This window comes from Stegodyphus dumicola, chromosome 4, assembly GCF_044657685.1.
Source record: "Stegodyphus dumicola isolate Sdum_Otavi_A_Nest chromosome 4, ASM4465768v1".
NCBI classification, from domain to species: Eukaryota; Metazoa; Arthropoda; class Arachnida; order Araneae; family Eresidae; genus Stegodyphus; species Stegodyphus dumicola.
In genome coordinates this window covers 105,338,442-105,354,574 of record NC_140771.1, presented here as the reverse complement: position 1 = coordinate 105,354,574, position 16,133 = coordinate 105,338,442, and the positions used below count along the sequence as shown (strand labels likewise).

At 31.3% G+C, this 16,133-nt stretch overlaps 1 protein-coding gene across 4 annotated transcripts in view; it reads left to right on the top strand.

Annotated features, from left to right (window-relative positions):
• Positions 1-16,133, top strand: part of milt (trafficking kinesin-binding protein milt) — a 131,407-nt gene that overhangs the window by 99,577 nt on the left and 15,697 nt on the right. For all 4 annotated transcript variants that reach the window (XM_085815297.1, XM_085815296.1, XM_035370931.2 and 1 more), the window contains 3 exons: positions 1,962-2,179; positions 4,972-5,121; positions 5,327-5,429. In XM_085815297.1, the coding sequence (XP_085671423.1) occupies positions 1,962-2,179; positions 4,972-5,121; positions 5,327-5,429 (471 nt within the window). The remainder of the gene's footprint in view (positions 1-1,961; positions 2,180-4,971; positions 5,122-5,326; positions 5,430-16,133) is intronic.

The window sequence follows — 16,133 nt, the reverse complement described above, 5'->3', positions numbered from 1 at the left end:
AAAACAAAGCAACTTAAACAATATACATTGAAAGAAATGTGTAATAAAGTAAACATTTAAATATTAAGCTCTTTAATTTGTAAATTTTTGATACCCTTTAGCTCATAAAAACTTCATTATTTTATATTTTTAATTTTATAATTTCTACATGCTATCTTACTAGATTTAAACTGTTCTAATATCTGGAAAAATCCCAAATCCGGGATCGCCAAACTCCTGACGAGTCTGTATCTCGGACTTTGTACTGTGTATAAATTCTTACAAAACATGCTAGACATATAAAAAGAAAAGTCTATGAAAGTAGCTAAAATTTTCTTTTCTATTGATATAAAATAAGAATAGAGATATTTTTGAATTTCATTGATTATTTAAACATTTGAATTGAATTTATTTTCACATGTCTAAGCATTTCCAGGATTGGCATGCCTTTGAAACATCCTAATATTCTAATGTTATCTAAAACAGTGGTATCAAACTGAGATTGCTCTTGGATTATATGCAAGATCTATAAATAGCTGGCGAGCTGAAATTTTTTTTTAAAAAAAGTATAATTTTTTATTAACAAATAAAAAATACTCTAAATTTCAATTTTTCACTAATTAAGTATTTTTGAAAACTTACATAAACAATAATAATAATATAGCAAAGAGAAAAAATTCAAATTTATTTAAATATATTTTCTGTCTAAAGTTCAGTAACTGCTAGATATTATATTGATTGCTTTGTAATGGTGTTTATTTAAAATAGTTCTGATATGTTTAATTAATAACTAAATAGTTTTAATTTAAACAGAAAGAAATTATGAAAACTTCTCTAGCTTTTTAGAGAAAATTTTTCTAGTGGGACAAAATTTGAAAATAAATAATGACAACTTAGTCTCTTTCTTTTATTTATTAAATTTTTCTTTGGCCCATAAATAAAAGTGTATATATTTGTATTTAAATAATAAATAAACTTTTTATTTCTTGCTACAGCTTGATACTTGATGATGTTTTGGTTTTGATAACGTTTGTTGCTTGGAGAGAAATTACTAGAAATTATCTTCATCACGGTTTGTAGATGTTCATCGGTCAATCCGGTTTTTTGATAATTTTCAGCTGTGAGAAAAAGCTGTTCACATATAAATGTATTCATGAACAAAATGATTATTCTTAGTGCAAAGATTTGTAACTGAATGTGTTTATTTTGTGACAAGTGTGAATACAAGTTATAAAATCTGTATCTTCAAATCTTTAATAAGATTTATACTGCACTGTAAATTATTTAACTCCATTTAACGAATTTCTGATGTGTTATTCATGTTGGTTTTTAATCATAATAAAAATAATGTAAACCTCAGACTTAAAATAATTAAAATCATGAAATCTTTTTTATAAGTTCATTATTTGTAACAATGAATTACATAAGTGGAATGTCTTTTGTGGGCTGCATAAACTGTTTTGGGGGCCGACAGTTTGAAAGTACTGATCCAAAAGTTTTAAATTACCATTTACATCAAGTAAGCAGTAATTGTACTAGAAATAATTATATTAGAAAGCACAAAAAATTATAAGTACAATCTGAACATGTGCTAACATATTGTCAGTTCTTGTTGTTAATTTTTGTATGCTTTCAGATTAAGCAGTAATTATATTTTCCTGAAGGATGCCTGTTAATAAGATGATGATTCACAATAAGTAAATAAATAAAATAAAATGTAATTAGTGGTTTTGAATATGTAACTTGAAGCAAAAACTTGCATTTCGACTGGTTTCATAATTTTATTTCATAGATAATTGAAGATAGACAAGCTTGTAAGCTCTTGTGTTACTGAATATGTTTTAGGTATTATTTAAATATTCTAATTTAGTAATTTTTGATTCAAATATAGATGTTTAAAATTATGAAATAGGAGTTATTCCTATTCTTTTTCTCTTAAACTGTATTATTTTAGTAATTTAATTAATTTATTCATTATATAGCTATGTTAGTGGCAAAACTGAAAAAGGAAGGCCCAACAAGTTAGATGTGGGATTGCACACTCTGAGCAGTGGCTTTGGCACATGTAATGACCTTAGTCATGAACTTGATAAAGCCAGTGGAGGTTCTTGGCCTTCGAATATCAAGAAAAGTCTTTATGGGCGCACAGTACGAAGATATCAACTGCCAGAAAAATTGCAGATTATTAAGCCTTTAGAAGGTGAAATTTGATATACTATAAAGGAATATTTTTGTTTGAAATTAATATTTTGTATTCAGTTTTTGATTTAGTATGCAACATATGCTGATACTTAGGTTGAAACACAAAATTTTAAATTTAAATACTATCTGACAGCATTATGGAAAAGTTTTTGATAAACTTTTAGAGTATAACATAATTTTAAAATTTTCGTATGCATATTTTAAGTTTCAAATTTTATTTTTGTGATATTCTGGAATTTAAGGTAGAATATACTGAAAGCAGTTTGAAAGTCTGAAATTTTTTCACACTTTTATTATATTCATTAAACTTATTTGGAAAATAAAACACTTTTTTCCACAAGTGAAAGCCAGAAAGCCATCATAAATCTCTCACACTTTTCCATCTTTTTGTAAAGGAACTGGGATTTTACATTTTTATAGTGTCTGGTGTCTTTTCAATGCAAAAATGATAGTATTTATATTTCATCACCTTTTATCTCTGATTATGCATTATCTTTGTGTGTAAAGTTATAATCACATTATGTTTCGGCTACGCGGGACCGAATGTCGAAAGGGACAATTCTCAGAACCCGCACATTTTCAGGAAACCTACGTAGCTAGGTTACCATTTTCATTTACTACAAAGACTTGAATGTCAAACAGTAATCTATTATTGCTCAGATTGGGATCGCATGATCATTCAGAAGCAGAACTTTCGTTTGATTGGTTGACTCTACTCAGGACAGAGCTCCAATGGAGACATTTTCAGTGAGGTTTGAAAAAAATCCCATGTAGCCATGACATTGTTTCCGTAGCTAGGCAGGACTTTGTTTCCAGTGGGTCTCTTTATTCTAGGAATCCTCTCATTTAAACCAGTGGTACCAGAATCTCGTTTCTCAGAAAAGTCCCATTTAGCAGGAACTGTTGATAGAAGTGATAACCCCTGAAAGTGGGGACTCTGCCTTACCAAGGGAAAACTATTAAAATGCATGGCTTCTTTTGTTTTCTACATGAATTTAATTTATGTGATGGAAATGAAGAATAAAAATTACAGGACGGGTATGTGATAAAGTTCTCAAACTTTCTGATTTTCTACCTACTTTTGGTCATAGTAAATCTTTGATGATGATCCAAAGACTCTGTTTATAACAAAATAACTCATAAATAATAATAATGTATAAAGGTGAATGCTTTTTTGAATTCTAGTTCTTAGTCATACAAACAACAGCAGACAAATTGACTAAGAACTAACAGATAGATTATAGATTAGTTCTGCTGGTAGCATTTCTGCTGGACATTTGAAAACTGTGATAGCAATGCTACTGCAAATATTTAATATGTCTGTGAATATTTAATAATGACAGTAATGCCGCATATTCTTTATATCATTGCAGAATAAGGTTAGTGTAAAGCCTGAATAATTTAATTGATATATAATAAAAGTTAAATCAACAAAATATAAAATACACATTTTCAATTTTTCTGGGATTTACTTAGGCTAAGAATTAGAAAAAAATCTGGCAGTAGTTAGAAGCCAAATAGGTTTAAAATTTTAAGATTTAGGTGGTCAGTGAGTGGTAGTTACAAAAACCATAAAGAAATTTAAATATATTTTGATTTTGTTTTTGGAACTTTTGCCTTTACTGGTGCTACTATAACTACCTAAACACAGCTGGGTAACACAGCTAGTAATATTATATTTTGTAGTGCACAAAACTGAACATAGCAAACTGTGTAATAAAAATAAATAAAAGTATAATAAATATAAAGTGAAATAAAATATTCTAGTTTGCTAAGCTAAAAACCATGTTTAAACATTAGTAGATAGGAGTTTTCGCAGGTGACCTATCTGCTTCATTAGTTAGAATCAGAATAAACAGTCCAGTCAAGTTCTCCCTTCTTTCATTGCTGTGTCTTGTGAGGTTATTTAACATAAGATTGCTGTATTTTTAAGTGCTGACATACAGATATGTGGCAGATTGAAGGAGATGTCTCTATTGCAATGCAGTATGGAGGCAGTTTCTAATGCTTTAAATTTTAAAGCTGCCATTTTGCCTGGTTTGTTCTTGATTTTTGTTTTTCCCCATTCATTTACCAAATTTGAATGCTCTAAGAACGCTTTACCAGAGATGTTCTAATTTTGTTGCTATATTAGTTGGCAGTAAATTCATAGATCAATAGACAGATGTCTGCAATTTTTGAGAAATAAAGTTGGTGTCAACTCAGAAACTATATGGAAGTAAATTCATTGGAACATTCCTTAACTCTTTCATTATACCATGCATTGATCTGGTTTTAAAAATAAACGGAGGCAGTCTTGTCTTAGCAATAGCCCCATCCTTCTAGAAGTTGTTAAGAATGGACTAATCTGGTCTCAGCACAACAGACACATCAGATATGCATACTATGCTTCTCCTTGATGAAGATGCAAGTTGTAAAACTCAATGCATCAGTTTGACATCTAGAAAATTATTAGTAGAACTGTTAAGCACAAGAAAGTTATTTACAAACTCTTTGCCAATCAGTACAGCATTAAAGATATTGCACCTTTTGCAAAATAATCCTTGGAGCATCAAAGCTCAGTAACTGAAGGGGACAAAGCTAAAATCATCAACAAACCTTAAGATTACAAAAGCCTTAGAAATCACCACAAGATCATAGTTCATCAGCATACAATGGTTCATCAGTTGTCATTGTTTGCCGCATAATGAACAGTATCTTTTATTTATTTATTGCTGCTAGAATCTATAATTGATAATAAATGTTATTAACTGTAATAGTAAAAAGATTACAAATGCATTTTATTTGTAGGTTCTCAAACATTGCATCACTGGCAGAGGCTAGCAACTCCTCATCTAGGAGGCATATTTGAGCACAGACCAGGAGTTAAAATAAAAGGTGAAACAAGATTGCAAGATTTGGATGAAAAAGTCAGCTTAGGAGATTTTGAGGAAGATGATGGTATGTGTCTTCTTACAGAATCAATAATTTTTCTTTGGAATTTATTTTTTGGTTAAATATTTGTGAAGTTTAATATTTTAACTGCATAATATTTCATAATTTTATTAAGGGAATATAGTGATATATATATTTTTTTTTTCTTTTTGAATCAGTGTTTAAAAGAATTTACAAAAGACTAAAATGGTTTTTTTTAAATTTATTTCAGATTATTCAAATCCTGGAAAAAGCTTTATGAATACCTCATCAATTTATACCATAACAACATCTGCATTAAGGCATTCTAGTGATTTAACAAATGTGACACCAAGGTGAATAGACAATATTCTGTTATATTTGATTGTAATTTAAATTTTCTATTGGTGTTTGATATCAGTTATTTAATTAGTTGTTTAAAATCATTAATTCAGGTCATGATTTTAATTAACTGATTTAAAAAAAAACACTGATTCAGAACTTTGTATGTTCAAAAGTAACATATTTTTTGTTACTTATAAATTAGTGAGATGATAATGAGTATTAGAATGTTTACAATAAAAGAATGCTGATAGCAGTTTATTAACTATATTAACCCTTAACTGCCGCGGGCGTATATATACGCCTTGCTCAGCCGATGCGTTAACTGCCCCAGGCGTATATATACGTCCTTCCAAACTGCTATCATTTGCTTTGCGCTGCTACACCTAAAATTATTCATAAAGTTAACGCATCGGCTGAGCAAGGCGTATATATACGCCCGCGGCAGTTAAGGGGTTAAGTTCATATCTTTGTCCCGAGTAGAGTCATATCTCAATTACCATTTTTCAGTGGTACATTGTTTGATGGAAAAACTATATAAACAGTGACTATTAGAATTGAGAAAAATGCACAACTGCGTGAAAAAATATAGTATTGAAAGAATCTAATCTATCAAAAGTGCATCTGGGAATATCGCACTTAAACTATCGGACCAAATTTTTATGACTTCAAAAGACTTTGTATTTTTGTTTATCTAATAAAGAATATCTGTAATAAGCACCTGATGTGAAATAATCGTAATAAAATGTTGGAAATAGGAATGATTAGGAAATTAACACAGGGAGTGGGGGAATATGGATCTCCCCTCTCCCCATGTTAATTTTTTTTGCAAATGCTATTTTAATTATTTTTAATTTGGCATTGGACAAAGCTGGTTATCTAATGTGGTATTAATCTATCTCGTTTCTGGTAAAACAAATTTTAATAATAATTTTAGTGTAACTGGAAGCTACTTCATTAATTAGTACTAACCTAAACTCTAAGCTTGTGTTAAAAAAAAATTGAAAACAAAATTCTAATACAAAATTATTTTTATGAAGCCCCCTTCCCCCCCCCCCCCTCTTATGCAGTTTGTACTTCCTGAATTTGTATCTTTCAAACTTTAAAAATAATGATTTTGCCACTTATGTTTTATTTTGTATCTTGTATAATGCTAATTTTATGTTCTGTTTCTGTTTTAGTTTATTTATGTTTATTGACTTTTTCACAGCATTCTGTTAAGAGCACAATTAAATACTTCACAGCACTTATGTCTTGCTGACAACTAAACATTCACAGTAAGCTTCCTTAGTTGCTTTGCTTGAAATTGATTTGTTCTTTATTTAAATTTTTTTGGTTCATTCTAACAAGATCAAATATCTTTTCTTTATTTTAACCTTTTTTTTTTTTTCTTTCCTTTTTTGAAACTGTAATATCTAGTCTTCTTGGCTAACATACACACACTGCTTCTAGACCTACTTGAAAGTTTGTGTAATGACTTAAACTAGAAGATGAATGCATAAGGGTAAGGGTGTAAAAAACCTTTTATTGAACTCAGTTATGTACAGATGGCATGGTCTTTTATGTGTACAATTTCACCAAACACTTGTGATAAGGAGCTTAATGATAGCAAACTGAATTTAAGAGAAAAGCTAGTATTTCAAGACTGCACAAATTAATTTAACCTTGCAGATTAACTCAGAAACCTACACCAGCAGCAAAAACACTAACATCAGCAACAAGAATGCTAAACTGGGATTCAAAATTCAAACAGTTGGTAAAAATAACAGCATGTGCACTCAATAGCAAAAACACATTCTGACTAATCTTTTCTCTACTTCCGTTTAAATGCACTCTCATTCATCCTAACTCATTTACATCCTGATGAAGAAATGCAAAGGAAAAAAGGTGTGATAGATAGGCTAACAAATTAAAGTGACTGTTAGTAAAAGTAATATAACCCTACAAAATTTTCAATCCCCTTCATTAACTTTTTGTTTGCAATGTTTTTAATTACTAAATTTGCATTCAGGTATAGATAAAATGTGTAAAAGAGTCTGGTAGTTTACTGGAATAAAGATAATAGCATACTTTTAAGTATTTTTGTAGTGTCAAGTAATTATTGCACTTTTTTCCTCAAGATTATATGCATATACAGTAGTGCTTCTGTATCCATTGATTCAATATATATATAGCTTCCTATCCATATTGTAAAGCAGCAGAAGGAGAGGGTAGAAGGAAAAAATAAGCATAAGTTGCAAAGACTTCAAGTTTCAAAATTAAATAGAAGGGATAACAGTCTATATAGCTTAAATATAACAGCTCAAATCCTCAATACTATTTACTCATGCATGTGCATGCTATTCAGATCAATGTAACTAAATAGCCAGGAACAGAAGTACCCATTCCCAGGTTACAGAAAATTCTTCAAATATTGAATGCGTACCACAGTTTGATGTTCATAAATAGGTTAGTAAGGAATCTGGCTTATAAATTTTCAGACAATATTTGACTTATCTTTTCCCTTCTCCTCTTGTTTCTAGCATTAGTAACATGTTAACTTTTTCCCTCTTGTTTAGCATAATAAATGTCCATAAATTATAGTTGTGATACTGTAAAGTGCTTGGAAGGTATGAGCATACAATTAATGCTGGTAAAATGAATAATTCTTATTTCTGCCATCTTTAGAAACGACAATTGATACTCTAAAATACAAGTATGGCATTTCGCTCTTGTTTTTTGAGTTAAGTTACCAGGTCAGAATGTATACAATTAATACAGAAAACAAAAGTTAGAGACAGAGTTCAGTTAATCCACCAAAAATTCAAGAATTTTGCCTCTGTAATCTTTAAACTGTCAAAAGGGCAATCAGGGGTGTTTTCTTGATTTTAATTCCTGAATGACTTCTGCTGCCTTTCAGTATACTGCTTTAATAGTGTGGGCGTATATCAAGATCAGTGTATATATATACTTATTTAAAGGTATTAGGTCAAATATTTTATATATATATTATATCAAATATTTTTATATATACACACACATGCACACGGAGGGCTCGGCTGTTTGGAAAGATAATGTGGTAAAGAAATTTGATATGTCTTTTTGAATCACATGCTAGTTTAATCTTAACTTCAATTTCATGTGTGCATGATGATTGGATTCAGTGATTTTCCTGCAGAACATTTGTAAACCTGGCATGCATGCACTTTACTTAATAAGATGTGGCACGGCTAGAGATATTTTCACCAAGATGGTCTCTCTGTTTGTTGCCTTTCTGATATATAGATAATGTAGCATAGATTTAAGTACAATAGTAGAATACATCAAATTGTAAGTCTACAAAATACCAGATGTGCAGTGAAATAAATTAAAATACAATTTGTATTTTTAAATTGAAACATTAACCCTTTAAAGATTCCTTCCTTTGCTAGTGAAATAGTCTGTGACATATTGTAAGTTTGTTTTATTGCTCAGCAGCGTAGCAAGACACTCATTAAATAACAAGGTACTCATTAAATAATTTTAACCAGCTTTTACTTAAAAACTCCTCTGTTGACTTTTAAAAAAAAAAATTGGCAATCGCAAGGAAATTCTGAAGCTGTATTGCAGTAGAGTGAGCACTGTCTATAAAAACAACGTCTATGCTTCCAGATGATTTTGGAACTGGAATTTCAGAGGTATAAGCAATATAGAAATAGTTTAGCCATGCATTTTATTCTATTTTATTTATTTATTTATTTTTGACTCTAAGAATTTGGGTTGAATATGCTTAATTTATTAACTGAGCTCAGGAGGTTTATCTCTTTATTGGTAGGAATGTTATAAAAATTATTAAATTAATATAAATAAAAAAGTCATCCAGACATTGAGAGATTATGTTCTGTACCTCAAAAGCCCACCAGCGGCCGAGCGGTAAAGTCGCTGAACACTGGTTGTTCGGTCCGAGGTTCGAATCCCACGGACGGGCTGGCTACATGGGTGTTTTTGTGGTTTTCCCCATGTGTAACGTGTATACGAGCCAGTTTACCTTAGAAAGTCCTCCACGAAAGCATCCCTCCCCCATAGGCAGATAGCCCTAGTGTGCTTTGCCATAATTAAATACACACTGTACCTCAAAATTAAATTATTTGTGATGTTTTATATGTGTTTTAGGATTCTATGCTCAGGCAGTTTGCTAATGATACCTTGGTGTGCTATTCTTTTTTAACTAACATTAAACCAGAAATCTAATAGATTAGATTGAGATTTGGTGAATAGGAAAGAAGAGGGATATTCACTGGAAAGGGCACAGAGTACAAATATCAAGTAATCCCTTAAAGCTATTCTGAATCATGGGCATGCAATCAAGAAAGACTGCCTGATTATGCTTTCTGCTGTAAAATTAACTTTATTAATTGTTGAAGAGGATTCAGTCGAGGAAGGGACTTGTTGCTAAGATCAGCATCTTTGATGAAATTATGGGGTGACAAAGTTCTGTTACCATTTCTTACAGTAATTTACATTTATTATGTGAGTCACAAGCCTTTTTTGCAGAATTTTCTTTAGTGGAAATGAACAGGCTAGAAATGTGGTGTTAACTTGATCCATACTGTAACTGAAAATTATTAAAAGTATAAACCTATGGTTTTCAAACTTTTCCAAGTTCGTGGTGCCTTTCTTCAATTTAAAATTTTCCATGGGTTATGCCCTAAGTAAAAGTATGAGTAATCGTAAGTAAGAGATAACAGTTTTTTTTTTACTTCATTAACATTAAATTAATCATTAATGTGATGGATGAGCTTGCAAATTGTGCTATTGGATTAAGGCACATTTTCTCAAATCGTGGAATTAAATGGGCACAGCTACTGTCATTTCCATGTTGATTTTTGCTGTATACTTGCTTTCAACTACATCAACCACCAAAAACTTTCCATAAATACAACGTTGAAAATGGAATTAAAATTCCTTGAGCCTTAACACTTAAAAGGGGATGTTCATCTTTTATTGAAATCCAAAATTTTGTCAATTCTATGCTGCCAGATTTTGCTTTCAAACTTTTGTCTCAAGATAACTCTATAAGATTGTCTTCTTGCTCCCCCTGAACTTTTTTCGATGGAAATAAATTCAGGCAGAGCACTAGTGTTAAATGGATCTTGAATCTATGCAAACTATCAAAATTTTCATTTTGGAAGTATTTCTGAAACCAGATAAGTAGCTGCGATAAGTGCCTTTCAAACATGATCTTTTTATATTGAGAAAGATCAATTTGACATAAAAAGCTGCTGCATGTTAAAAAGCAATCTTTGCCTGCATCTTCATTCAGTTTTCTTCTCCATACTTTGAGTTCTTTTATAAAAGCTGGCATTTTTTCCATTGACATGATAAGGTTAATGATTCTTCCGTGCAGAAAGAGGTTAAGGGCATTTAGCTTTTCATAAATGTCATATAAATATGCCAATTTTATTAAAAAGGACAACATTAGCAAAATTTTCTGCATCTTTGTATCATTTCTCTTTAAGGAAAGTAAAAATCTCTTGCTGCAGTTTAAAGATTAGGGATAAAACATAACCACATGAGAGCCATCATCCACAGTACAGCAAAGACGAGTGTTCGGCTCCCATATCCTCACACAGTATTATAAATTGACTACTTTCACCACACATTCTAACACCTGATTCAGTTCAGGACTTGGATGCTTTGATGGAAGTGCTTCTCTATGAATAATGCAATGAGTTTACAGTGCCAGTTGGTGATTTACTTCGAATAAGTGCTTATAATCCTCAATAGCAGCCAGACATAGAGTTGTTATAAGCTGGCATTGCTTATAAGTCTACTACAAGATCTTCCAGAACATAAAAAATTAGCCTGTTCAAGCCCATGCGAAAAGGATATTCTGTGCAGGTGACTTACTTATATACAGGGTGAAGTAAAAACAAGCTGCACAAAAAATATAGATATTTTTAGTGTCTCGCTTTTTCTTTTAGTTAAGTCAATTTCTTGGCTCAGCTAATTATTAAGCTTTTACAGTATTTCGCAGTGCCCTGGTGAAGAGGCTGCAGCTCCCTGGGCACCACGCCGCACAGTTTGGGAACCACTGGTGTAAACAGTAGTGATATAACAGTATTAAAATAGCCTTTTTACTTCCTTGTACGAAGTGGAAAGGAAGTATTGTAATTGCAAAAAATTCCGGGTATCGTATTTCAACGAAAATATCGATTTGGACCGCTATCCAATGCAATTTAATGATGTTTTTGCATGACATCTGCAAGTAAGGACAGAATAAAAGACTCTTTTCCCCCAAAATGAATTCTGAAGAGAATTTTTTGTGGTGTCTGTGCTTATGTATGTATCTTTCATAACTCAAAAACGATTAGCCGCAGAACGTTGAAATTTTGTATGTAAGGACTGCTATAACATGTAAATGTGCATCTCATATTTTGGTTGCAATCGGCCGCACCAAAAGTATATATGTGTATACACTCTGTTACTCGGCTCAGTGAGCTCAGTTTCTTTATTCTTATATGTTTGTAAATTGTACATTTTTTCCTTTAAAAATGATTGAATTATGTTGTTCTTATCTCCCAGGCAAGTTTTTTGTGCCTTTAGTAAATCTGCATGCAATATTTTTAGGATTATCATTAGTTTAAAAGTTGTTTAAGTGCCACTAAGCCTAATTATTTTTGCCATGGCGGTCATGTTTGCTTCTAAGTAAGCTTCCCGATACCAAAGATAACATTTTGATTTTGACATTTTGTTAACTTAAACAATGCATCTCTTCAACCTATTGGGTAAGACTATTAAATATATATATCATTTAATATAATGTTCTTGCCACAACTAATGGAAGGATATATCCCAACTCTTTAACCTGAACAGGATTTGAACTAGTAGCATGGGCAGAAACAGTTTTATTTAACAATTTTTAAGATGAAGCTGAGAATTTTGTTTAGGCATCTTAGATTGTACTATGATTGTGAAAGCAATCTTGAAATCTTCCTCAGTGTGTATATGGCCTAACAAAAGTAATTAAAGACTTGTTCAGATATTAACTCACAAAAGAGTATTTTTTTAAATTAATTTTGGACAACCAGGATGTCATAGAGTGAAAAGAATTTGCATAATGATAAAAATGTCATAGCTTTAGACATCCTATGATTGTGTACTGCTACTGAGGTATGTGCAATAATGCACAGATTCTGACCCAGATTTTGAATGCAGTAGTCACATTTATGAGAAACAGGAAAAAACTATTTCTTAGAAATATGTGATGAGAAGAAGAGCATATATATCAAACAATGCTTTTTAATTCTGATATCTGGTACATCACCCAAAGCTAATGAGGAAGGATGGGAGGGATTAGGCCAGTTTGACATATATTCTGCCAATTCTCATTACTACTTTTAATCTGTTTTCTAAATTACCTTCGTTTGGCTTTGCATATATTCTATTAATATTCTTTCAATTAGTGTAATACTTTTGTTAGGCACACTAAGTGTAGTAATCAATATCCATTAAATTTTTCATGAAATGAAAAGTTTTTGTGAAATTTTAATGAATTATAAAGTAATATTGAAGCGTATATCAGTTTATATATAATATTGTCAAGCAGCAACTTGTATTTGTTGGTAAAATAAGCTTGTATTTTCTACAGAAGAATTTTTATAGTATGCTCTAGATTAGGGGTCTTCCACCTTTCACGGCCAAAGGTCACATTAACAAATTCACAAAGCTCCGCAGGTCACATGTCTGTCAAAAAAATAGTGTAGTCAGAAAATTTATATGAAAAATGTAGGTTTGTTTTGCAAGACTACAATTGATTCTAAGTGAAGAGATAGCATTACAGATTTATATATATATATATATATATATACATCTGTTTCAAAAAGTCAACTAGAAATTGAATTAAAATGTTTTGCAACTTTTTCAAACTACGAAAAAAAGTATAAAGATGATTTTTCAGTCAGAACGATGTTACAAAATGCATTTACAATAAAAAAAGAGGGGGAAAACTTACATTACTGACAGGAGATGATAGTTACTTTAGTTTCAGTGTGAAATTTTGACATTGTTTTTGCTTGATTAAAGCTTTAATATCCGGTTTAATATGCATTGCAATTCGTAAAGTTTCCTCCAAATGTCTGTCTGTCAGCCGTGTTCTGTTTTTGATTTTCAGATTTTCATTTTACTAAAAAGCTATTCACATATGTAGGTATTGCCAAGGATAGAAGACATGAAGAGAGCATGTTTACGAATTCCTGGTTACTTGTCTTTGGTCATGTACTTTGAATAAAAATAACTTAATATAGAATTTTCAAGAAACTTGCATTTTACTACAGAGTCACACTGTAAATCTATAAATTCTAATTGAAGTTCAGGTAGAACACTTCAACGTCTACTGAAAATGGCGAAGAGAACATTCTCATTAAAATTTCATTTTCACAAAAATCAGAAAATCTGCTTCCTCTTTCAAATTTGAAATTCCTTTTTTCAAATTTAAAATTCATTGTACATAATTATTTGAATTTCATGTTGTAGAGTTCTTCACACATTCCATCAGTTTTGGAAAGTGGGTGGAATTCTTATTTAGCAAATGACTTTCTCACAGGATTAATTTTGTCTCAAAAGCTTTCACAAAGTAATAAAGATTATGAACAAGTAGATCTTTTCCCAGTAAACAGTAGTTCAAATCATTGAGATGACCAGTAATACAACAAGAAATGCAAAGTCTCTCAACCATTTCTCATCACTGAACTTGTGAATAGATTTCCCCTTAGATTTCGTCAATTGTTCAACTTCACTCTTCAAAGAAAACAGGCAATGAAACATCTCTCTTTGGCTCAACCAGCGTACTTCCGTGTAATACACAATATCATCATATTCAGCTTATAAATCACTAAAGAACTGTTGAAATTGGCCGTGATTAAGTCCTTTAGACCAAATGAAATTAACCACTTTTACAACAACATTCATCACATGCTCAAAGTTTGAGAAGGACTTCTTGCACAAATTTTCTTGGTGGATGATGCAGTGGAAATTCATCATAGTATTATTTCCACTTGCCTACACTTCAGACTTGAGTAATGTTGTTACTCCTGTTTTCTCTGCAGTCCTAGATTTAGCATCATCCGTGGTAATAGCAGATATATTACTGAATTCTTAACTCACATTTATCCAAAGTTTGTGTCGGACTCGAATACAAAGCCATTTCTCATGTTGTACCTTTAAATTCAATGACACTGGCTAATTCCTTTATAATTGTGAAGTCTCTATCAACATCATGAATAAAAATGGCTAGTTGTGTAGTATGTGTTGCATATCTTGATTCATTAGAGAACTTGATTCATCTACAGAGTAAAACTCAATTTCTTTTGCATTTGGATTTTAATTTACTGAATATATCTGTTGAGAGATCCTCTATGCGTCTCGCTACTGTCACACCAGACAAGCTATTATTCGGATATGACTTGAACCTGTGATAGACATCAACTGTTTAAATACTGTTTCTGTTTAAATTTGGTTGGTAATAGGCATTTAAAAGTGATTTAAGTTACTGGATTAATTCTTGAATATACTGCAACTTTTGCACATAAGAGTGTGTTAATACATTTTCTGTGTTACTTATTTAATTGTAATGGATATTTTACTGAATGAAATATTTGCTTAATGTGTATTTTATTTATTTTTTTGTTTGTTTGTTTTCAAAACCCTTTTATTTTGAGATCATAATTTGGAATATATTTGTCAAATAAATATTTAAGGAAACAAATTTTATAGCTAACTTTTACGGGCATCGCGAATGTGTATTTCAAAAGTGTGATTACAACTATGCGATTACTATTGTATAATTTGTTGAAAATTTATATACTCTTTCAAATAAATATACTGGGTTATTAAAAATGATGTACATTATTTTAAAAGACTGTAAAAATTCGTTTTTAAATAGGAACATGCCAGAATGGGCTTAAAAGGAAGGAAAACTCAAATATGTTCTTTTGCCCGTGGCCTGTGTTGGGTATGGAAGGTGTGGTAGCATTGTTATCACTAGAATGAAAAGTGTTGCCTCAGGCAGAGAAGGCATTTTGCTTCTTACAGCATTCAAAATTAGAATCTGTAATTTTGGTCTAATGTGCATTCCATAGACAATTTTGAAAAGACAGTCCGACTAGCAAAAGCATCCAAAAGTGATTTCACCAATTTGAACAAACAAGCTGTCTTTGTAAAGGCAAAAGCATAGAAAGCCATGTTTAGTAGTGAAAATATGGAAAAGATGGAAGTGGCATTTCAGTGCAGCACAGAGAAATCAATGACTCAAGTTATGAACATGTACTTCCACAAACAGCAGTGTGGGTTGCCATTGAGGAAATGAAAATTCGTAGACTACTGCTGGAGCTTCACTTCCCAGAGACAAGGATCAAAGAAAGGAGTTTTGCATGAATATGTAGGGCTGGTCACCGATGCAATGTGCGAATCTAGAGAACGGAAAATCTTCACTGTGCTATGGAGCATGGGTGAGATTCATCTGAAGTAAATATGTTTTGTGCAATTTCGGAGACCAAATCATATGAGCCATTATTTTTCATGGAAGAAACTGAATAGTAATACAGTCAAAAGTCGTTAATCCGGACTCATTGGGACTTCGGCGATTCCGGATTATCGATTTTTCCAGATTATAGATCATCAGTTTAAATCTCGTAAGATGGCATGCAGAAATTCTAAAATTAAAAATATGAAACCGTAATTTATGAAATAAAAAACAATTA